The sequence below is a fragment of the Vicia villosa genome, linkage group LG2, assembly GCF_029867415.1.
Source record: "Vicia villosa cultivar HV-30 ecotype Madison, WI linkage group LG2, Vvil1.0, whole genome shotgun sequence".
NCBI classification, from domain to species: Eukaryota; Viridiplantae; Streptophyta; class Magnoliopsida; order Fabales; family Fabaceae; genus Vicia; species Vicia villosa.
This window is the reverse complement of record NC_081181.1, coordinates 187,513,308-187,522,751: the sequence shown is the minus strand read 5'-3', so window position 1 is coordinate 187,522,751 and position 9,444 is coordinate 187,513,308. Positions and strand designations below refer to the sequence as shown.

Genomic DNA, 9,444 nt, shown 5'->3' with positions numbered 1-9,444 from the left:
TCAAATAGTACTTACATTGTCTCTAAACTATATTTCTAAAACTATCCAATCATTTCTACACCTAAAAATTGAATTCTAACTCTATTACAAATACTCTAAAATAACTTGAAAAGTCGAAAACTTACCGATTAAATTATGTTTTGAAGTAGGAGGACATTTTAGGCAACTCACATGGTACAAGAAAGAAACAAGGGGTGGGGTAAGATATTCTCTTATAGTGTGTTCGGATGAAGCATTTTAATCGGGTAATGTAATGTTTTTAGGGAATTTAAAATGATTTGCACAAAATTTATTGTTTGGATACAAAACTGAAGAATTGTTAAATGATGGAATTTTATGGAGTATTTTATCTAAGTTAAATTTAATCATTTTGAAATGACACCAAAAACCAAAGAATTTGAAATTCCTCTCATACTCCATAGAATGTATTTGTTACTATTATTTCTTTAAATTTTGCAAATTGGTCCTCGTATTTTCCAAAATTACAAAATTGACCCCAAAAATTTTCAAAAAATTGCAAATTGATCTCTAATAATTTTTAAAATTTACAATTTGGTCTTTCAAATTTTTAAAAATTGCAAATTGGTCCCTACTTTTCAATTTTTTAATTTGGTCAAAAAAATTTAAAATTTATAAAAAATGACTGATCCGCTGTCGTGCACGGATCAAAAACGAGTATTTTATAAAACGTAGTTTAGCGGTAACGACAACTCGGATATCATCTCACAAGGATTCTTAGTTATTACTAACCGACTGGAATTCGAATTAGGGGGGTTGTTTCGTGTTCAATTATAAAAATGCAGAAAATAAGTTATTTTGAAAAAGTGATTATCTGAATAAGCTAAACGGCTAATCCTACTGATTCGGGTTCCGACTTATCATCAGTTATAATAACACCAATCCCTAAACGGCTTCGATCCTATTCAATTATGAGATTAATCAGACAAGCGCTTATCAAAATCATACGAGTTATGTTCCTGTTTACCGAATTAAGCAAACGGTTAAGAATATGACGAGTTAACGAATTAAGCAAACGTAACACGCAAGTAAATTTAGGAACATGCATACAATCAAATTTAATCAATTTTATCATATGAACAACAATCGAATTAAGCAAACAATTGTAATCAAATTAAGCAAATGATTTCATAGAAAAAAATTGAACAGAAATCGAATTTAAATTAGTATTAGAATAACCTCAAAGCAATGGAACCCATAAGCAGCAGGATTTGCCTTCGGGAATTAGTTCTTCATTCTAATCATGAAACCAAAAGTAAAATTTGTGGCAAAAAAAGGTTTGAAGTATTCTAGCGGTTGCCAACCCTTATAAAACAAAATAAGGTTTTCTTCTCTACTAACTCAAACCGGGTCAAAAACATAACCCAAACCCATAAAATAATGACCCAAAAACAAATTATTCTAATGACTGAAACTTCAACGAAATTCTGGGAACTATGCATTTCGAATTTGCCTTTGACTCTAACATGAAAGATGTAGCTCTTTCTCTTAGCTTTCCGGCGATTTTTAGAACGCGTCGATCAAGTTCCCGGAACTCCAGTTATGATCATTTTAGCGCAGACTGCTAATGCTGAAAATAGAGTGCGAAAATTAAATAAGTGCAGAAATAAACTGATTTATAAAAACACATTAAAATAAAAAAATAACCAAGGGAAAGTAAAGAAATGCCTAAGTAAAAATATAGGAGAATATGCATAAAAATGCACTGATCAATGACCCCAAAAATCTAACAATAAATTATCTTAATACTTTATCGAAATAAAACAATTTTAAAATAAATGAATTTCAATTAAATAATTTGAATTGCTTTGAATTTTAAATTCCTTTAAAATTTTCAATTACTTCATCCAAAAATACTCTTTGTTTAGTATTAAATCAACACGTATTTTTAAATAATTTTTCCATTCATATTTAAAATATTAAAAAGAGGTTAAAGGTAGTGCACTGACAGTGTAAAAAAGTTTTACACTGTCATCCAATAGAAACAAATCGTTTTGCCATGTCATATAAGTTTTTTTAAAATTGCAGTCTGACTTGTCCTGATTCATGGTCGTGATTGATTGACAGTGTAAAACTTTTTTACACTGTCAGTGCATCACCCATTTTCTCTATTAAAAAATTCTCAACAAATATTTAATTTTGTAGCATTCAATTTATTAAATTAAATCTTTTAAGAAATTAAAAAAAAACATGTTGAATAATCATCGAGATTAAAACTATTTATAAAATAAATTTACATAGATTAAAAGAATATGATTTTTATGAGAACAAATAAATAAAGTTTGATAATGTTATTAAGACAAATATAACTTAATCCTTAATTTTATTAAATTATTTTTATTTTTTTTAGATTTATGTTATAACGAAAAACCATTACTGTTTCTTCGCCGTTGAGATTTGAACCAAGGAACGAAGCTGCAAAACCCTAAACCCTCTCTCTCTGATCACAGAACCAAGCCTCACATGAAAGCTGGAGTTGCAGAAAATCTCATCGAAGAACAGCGCAGTCGTCAATATGAGAAAGAAGCTTCTCATCTCACGCTCCTCCCTCCGCTCAATTCTCAACGTCACTCCCAAATCCAATCACTGTAACTTTCTTCCTTTTTCTCTTATGCAAAATCTTTCTTACTTTATTTTAGGTTCTATATGTTAGTTTCAGTTACTATCTTACAATGCCAATCTTTGGAATCTACCTTGAAATTGGATATGAAAACGGAAATTTATTGTATGAGCAGTTATGTGATCGTGTGTTTATATATCTGTTGTGTTGTTTGGCAGTGTCCATTGAGGTATGTGATTCGGTTGGATCATCAAAGTTGCAATGGCATGGATGGTCACATGCTGCTGCTTGTGTTCCTTCAGAAGCTTCGGATACGCCCCAGAAAAGTGGACTGAGGGTTCCGAAACATGAACGGAGAGCTATGGTGGAGTCTTTTGTGAATAAGTATTTTCTATGTTTCTTTTCAAGTTGTTGAGCCTTTTGTTTAGTGTTTTATGAAGTTTCATGCTTAATGTGACATTAATGTAATAGAGATAGATGCATGCATTGGCTCATACCTGCTTCGTGTTCTTGTAAGATTAGAATTGACTCAGTAACATCGATTTGGTATCTTAAGTTAAGTTCTTGTGTGGTTTCAGAAAATATTTTCTATTTATATTTTCAGTTAATGTCACATGTTTCACTCTGTACCCTGTTCTCAATTTTGTAAGGATCTGTTTGATTAGAGCGGAGGGAAGGAGAGGTGCTTATTTTAAATTTTAGTTGTTTGGTTCAATTTATTGGAGGGGATGAATGGAGAAGGGAGGGGAACTAGAGTTGAATCTGAAGGGATTTTGTTCCCCTCAAAAAGTGGGGGATGTAGAGGGGAAATAATATTTGTTTAAAATTTGGACTGAAATATCATTGTATTTAATGTGACATTAACGATTACATTATTACAAGGGTCTTCTAAGATTTAAAATCCCCCCTTCCCTTGTTGAGCCTAGCACTACGCGTATTCAAATCTCGCCCTAACCCCTTTCTTCCTTCCCCTCTATTGAACTAAACAAACCCAAATGAAAGGTCCTGGTATTCATTCATGTATGATATTTGTTTGCATTTTTGCTTTTTTAGTTCCCTCAAAAATCACCAATAGGAGTGATCTATGTTCTCTTTGTTTTTATAAAATGTATATATTATTATTATACAATGCTATATAGACATTTAAATGACATAATGCATATATACATATTTGCCCCCATAAAAAAAACCAAAATCTGCAACTGTTGTAGCCATGCTTGAATATAATTGAACTGTTTTTTATGGCCAAACCTTTGTCTGGTCAATAATAGAATAGTATGTTTTTGTAAATTCTTTTAAGTTGTCCTACCTTAAGGTTTCTCTTCATTTAATGGTCTATTTCTTGCTGAAATAACCAATCTCAGTACTTATTTTCACATTCTTGTGTTGACTTTAGTCCTTGGGTTGCAAGAAGGCGTTTTCATTTTTCATTTTCTACTGTTCAGTGATGACGAGTTGAATCTCCCTAATTATCTAACAGACGTGCAGAAAAAGTTTGACATTCTTAAACACTCATTATTATTTTTCTTGAATTAATGTCAACATATTGAATGATCTCATCATTTATGGAATTTGGTTAGCAAGTAAATAAATGATTTATGTGGACTCCTGTTATTGTAGAATTAATGAGTTTCCTTTCTCTATGCAGGTATCGATCAGAGAATGCTGGAAAACTCCCAGCAATAAAACGTACCCAGAAAGAAGTTGGTGGCAGTTATTATGTTATTCGGGAAATCATTCAGGAACTAAAATACAAATCCGAAATGAAACCCTTAAACAACATTGATGAGATATCAGTGGCAAAGCTATTTGATGAAAGTAAACTTAAAACTGCTGAATCTGTTGATGTTTCATCCGTTAAAATTAAGAAAGTCAAAGATGGTCCTATCCAAGATGATTTTCAGTCGGAACTTTTAGATGGCAAAAAGAATGTCAACCTTAGTTGTGAACTTCTTGAAGAAAAGGAAGGGCCACAGACTTCCTCTTGGAAGGGAAGGTTGTCTGAAGCCGAAGTCATTTCTACACCAGTAAGCATTGATAATAAACACTGATTTTACTAATGGATTTAATACAGTTGTTATGCTTAAGATGAGTATGTTTTTTATGCTTCAAAGGATATTAAAATTCTTAGTTACGTTACACCTTTTGTCTGTTCCAGCTTCCTATTACAGCTCCGGATTTCTATAATATTTACCGCTGTTCTTACTGATCGAGTCATTTTTATATCTTATTAGTTTAATTTTCTTTTATTGGTCTATGAAACAAGAGAAGTACTTATGGGTTTTGTAGTACTTATAATTTGCCTCCTATTTTATTAACAGGATGATCATTGCACCACATCCGACAGCAATATTTTGGAAAAACATTTTAAGGACTTCTCAAGTCCCCAGTTGGCAAACGATGTTAAGACTGAGGAAGCTGTCTCTAGTTTTTCTGACTCTGTTGCACTAGAAAGTCAGTTGATACAATTGGAAGCAGAACATTTCAGTAGGGACCATGGATCTGAATTTGTTGACATGGAAAATCATAAAAAAATAGAGGAACAATCCATTAAGAAAGCAAGTTATGATAGAAGGGAGCAACCTGCTTTGGAAGACATGTCTGGTGAAGCTTTCCATTCTAGTCCTCAGGTGTCTAATGATGTCAAGAGTGATGAGGCTGTATCTAGTTGCCCTTCTGATTATGATGCACCTGAAAGACACCAACTGAAAAAAGAAATAGAGCAGGCTTCTGCTCCAATAATTGCACAATCTGGCAGTAGTAGCAGCAAAGATCAGATCCATGATTCTAAGTTTGTAGATATTAAAAATCATCAAACAAATGAAATCAAAAGTCTTGAGAAAGCAGGACTTGAGAGAAAAGTGCAAGATGGCGCACAAGACAATCCTGGTAGGGGTAGTGCAAAGCATAAAAAGGAGCAATCTCAAGAGTCTTTGGAATTGGATGAGTCGAAAATGTAAGTCTTCTAATATATTATTTTTCTACAGCTTCATTATTATGACTAATGCGGTGTTATTATTTTCATTATCTTTTTGAAAAGGAAAATGCTTATTAGTAAGAAAACATGAAAACAAGGAATGCAAGAATAAATCCCAACCATTCATTATCACCACAACCCCATGATTCCTATTAAAAAGGAAATTGAATTTAAAATCAATTTAAAATTCATCTCTAAAATAGTGACATGTGTGCATTCTTGCTTTTCTTCTTCAAATTGTTTCGTACTAAATAACACTACTCTTTTGAAAAATACCTGCACTAGTGTATGCCATTTGAAGTTGAACAATATAAATTGGGTTTGGTGATGTTACACTTGCATGTTATTGAGAATAAGGTTTTGGTGCTGAATTGCTCGAGGACTTAGCTCTCAACATTTTGTATTTACTATGAAAATATGTAGAAAATAAATCCCATGATTATAGGGATTAAATCTTGCATATATGCACCGAATTACATAAGGGATATGCACAAGGAAATAAAAAATATTGACATAGAAGAAAATAAGGAAGATAATATCTCGACGGTAGTCAAGCAGTTAAATATTCCATTTGTGCTCCTATGTGTTTGTGCTTTGATAAACAATTTCTAAGCACCAAATTAAGTACCATGTAGTAAATTTACCTTCTACATTTATTTATATAGATTAGAGCATTTCTTAAGTTTATTAGTACTTAGATATGTTTTCTACCAGGAGTATGCATTAATTAATGGATGAATTTTTGTGCAAAGAACATACAGCTATGTTTTGTATTAATTTAAAAGATCGCCTGATTTATGGTCATGTCATATTATTCTTTCTAGTAATGTTGCTATAGGATATTGAGATTGCTTTCATTCTCTTAATATCTAGTGATAGCTCTAACAAGAGGGAGAGAAGCGTTGCAGTTGCTTCAAACAAATCAAATTTGTGGGGAAATCTGAAGTCATTTGCAGATGGCATCTTAAATATCTGGAGAAAGTTATGAATATGCGCGAACTTATGTGGTGCCAGCTTAGCTTGCAGGCAGTTCAGTATGTTTGCACAACTTTGACTGTATGCACAACTTTGACTGTATGCACAACTCTTTTCAATCTGGCATCCTTCAACATCTAGCCATGTTTCTTTTGTGCTCCAGCTTGCTATACTTTTCTGTTTCAAATGGACCACATTTGCAAGAGTTTATAGTTCTACTATTCCATTACCCCTATTTAGGGTAAAATCAAAATCTGGAGTCCCAATAAAGTAATTATCCTCCCATTGTAAATGATTTGTGAACAATAGAAAAGGAAATGCATGATATTGCAATTAAGATATAAATCTCCTACTCAAATTGCGTTCATGGATACGAGTCTGAGCAGATAAGAAGGAAGATGTGAAGGTTGCAAAGTAGCCAAGGTTAGTCCTTACATTTACGATTTTGTATTATGGAGAGCATTCAAAGAAAATGTTCAACTCGAGAATATGACCGATTTTCAAGGAATGCAATTTTTGTTTGTCTCATGAAGACTCACAGAGAAACCAAAGATGCTATGCTTTTTTAACTTCCACATTAATCATAATGATTGCTTATCATCCTAATTATATACTTATATTCTGTGCAAACATGGAAAGCATGAGCACTATTTTCTGTGGTTAGAAACTACTGTTACTTTGGGGGCTAAATCACAAGTCAACAGAGATGATGATGTGGTATACTGCTTATATTGGTCACTTTGTACATTCACATTAAAAACTCTCAATTATTTTGAAACATTGCCAGATTAGAATGTGATGTCCTACATTTATGTTTGGACTGCCGACCATGTGTTCGACTTACATGTTGCTGAATGTGTGGTGTATGACTTGGTTAACCTTCGATTATCCTGTTATAATAATTAATATATCTATATTTTATTTCTGGTATTTGGCAGAGGGAACAAAAATTCAGGTCATAAATGATGTGTAAAGCTGGGTATTGTTGAGTTTGAGTTCTTAACTAGAATAACATACAATGCTTCCACATGTTTCTGATGATGGTACTATTGCATATATATCCAGATAGTTGAGTTGAATGAATTTGTGAAAAGGTTTCATTTTGTTAATTGCGATGTCATGAAGAAAGCTGTCTCTAATGTGAAATGATAGTTTAGTTGAATGAGATTGTGAAAAAGCAGTCTCTAATGTGAAATGATGCAAGCAATGATGCATAGTTGTTACTTGATTTAATTTCAAATAAAAAGTGCTTTCTTATTTTATTTTATAAAGAAAAATTAACCAGAGTTTATAGCTTTGTGGCAATTAGGGGGTTCTAAACAGGAAAATATAAACGTGACCATACCTGAATATGTGGGAGTGAGAGGCTATATTATTCTGTCGAACTGTTTGTTGAATTGAATAATACATTTGCTTAAATCTCTTAGGATACACTCACAACTATTTATATTTTGTAGCAAACAAAGATGTGTGGTTTGCTACAATATGCATCACTGATTACATCAAGTTGCTGAATCATTTGCACAGCATGGTAGTATAATATTTATAAATGACAGATCTTGGCTGATTTTGCAAGTTAACTTAGAACTCGGGGATATTTGATAAAATTAATTCCTCAACTATTTTTTTAAAGTAAAGCAATGTCAATTTTATTATATCTGATTCTCGTATCACAGTTTATTTGACTAAGCAACTTTTCATATTAGCTATCAACTAGAATGCTGCTGCTTCTAGAATTTTTTTTCCAGTATTTTATAACTATGCAGCTTTTTATATTCCATATCTAGTCGGTAGGAACTGAAATGCTTTTAGTATATTCCAATTCTTAAAACATCTTAGCAGCAGGTCTTATGGAATAATTGCAATTACATTGGTGATTAGTTAATAGTGGATCTCGGGGACTCTATAACACCTGAATTATAATCATAATTTAAACTGAGTTCTAAAGACTTAGGTGTATTTGTCAGACACTGTTTGCTTGGCTGGTTGTAGGTGTCATTTAACATAATTGTGTGCTTCAAATAATTTACTGCATTCCCGAAAAGAGGGCTTAAAATTGGGATTCAAAGCCTTGTTTACTTTTGACTTGTCCATTTAGTGGCTCCATGATAACCCAACTCCTACTTTCCATTAGACCCATTATTTGTGTGTAACCTAACAAAGAAACATAAAATTTCTTTTCTTGAAATGAATTATGCCTTTTTACCATTATCAAAAGTGAGACCTCACATTTGTTTCTAATAGATGGTTTGTATCCTAACTCAATTGTTAAAAATAGATATTAAGAATGAATGTCATTACAAGGATTCACGTGGTTCTAAGTGTTGAATGTGTACACTATTTTGATGATGACAAAATTATTAAAACAAAATCATAAGTACCATTAAGCTAAGAAAGAAAAGTGAAACAAATTAAAATTAAAAAGTAGAAGGTTTATGGTGATTTGGACAAAAAAAATAATCAAAAGTTAAAAGAACTTCATCAAGTAACGAAATCAATTGCAAAAAGCTCGTCAATGATCCTTGCTTTGTCATTTTTTTATAGGATCAAAATATAAAATTAAGTGTTTCCTCTCAAAAAACTAAAATAGTATCTCACACACAAACAAACACACACATTTAAAATCTACTTTCAAAACGTCTTTTTATATCAGAAACTCTTTTAAAAATCTCTTAAGTTGGGGCAAGCCTTTTGAAACTAAAGTCTAATAGATTTTGCAACTTGATTTAATCAATTATGAAACGAAATTTTATCCTATAATTGATTACTACACTTTTCTAATTTATTATGGAGTGATATTTCTAATAAATTATGGTTCATCACCAGCAAAATCTTTCTTATTTTGCTATGTCATAATCGATTAGAGGTCGAATCTAATCAATTATGATGCAAATTCGACCCATTTTTTTTAGCA

At 31.9% G+C, this 9,444-nt stretch overlaps 1 protein-coding gene across 3 annotated transcripts; it reads left to right on the top strand.

Annotated features, from left to right (window-relative positions):
- The first annotated feature begins 2,380 nt into the window (after window positions 1-2,380).
- LOC131653279 (uncharacterized) lies at window positions 2,381-7,793 on the top strand. Of its 3 annotated transcripts, none has more exons than XR_009299048.1 (6): window positions 2,381-2,606; window positions 2,797-2,962; window positions 4,227-4,605; window positions 4,900-5,534; window positions 6,429-6,953; window positions 7,469-7,793. XR_009299048.1 is itself a non-coding variant. In XM_058923373.1 (6 exons), exons 1-5 carry the CDS (start codon window positions 2,534-2,536, stop codon window positions 6,541-6,543), a joined length of 1,368 nt encoding a protein of 455 aa, XP_058779356.1. In that variant the 5' UTR covers window positions 2,381-2,533; the 3' UTR covers window positions 6,544-6,589; window positions 6,694-7,451. The 3 variants fall into 3 exon arrangements, 2 of the variants coding, with proteins under 2 accessions (XP_058779356.1, XP_058779355.1); XM_058923373.1 differs by lacking the exon at window positions 7,469-7,793 and having other exon boundaries at window positions 6,429-6,589; window positions 6,694-7,451; XM_058923372.1 differs by lacking the exon at window positions 7,469-7,793 and having other exon boundaries at window positions 6,429-7,451.
- Window positions 7,794-9,444: the final 1,651 nt, after the last annotated feature.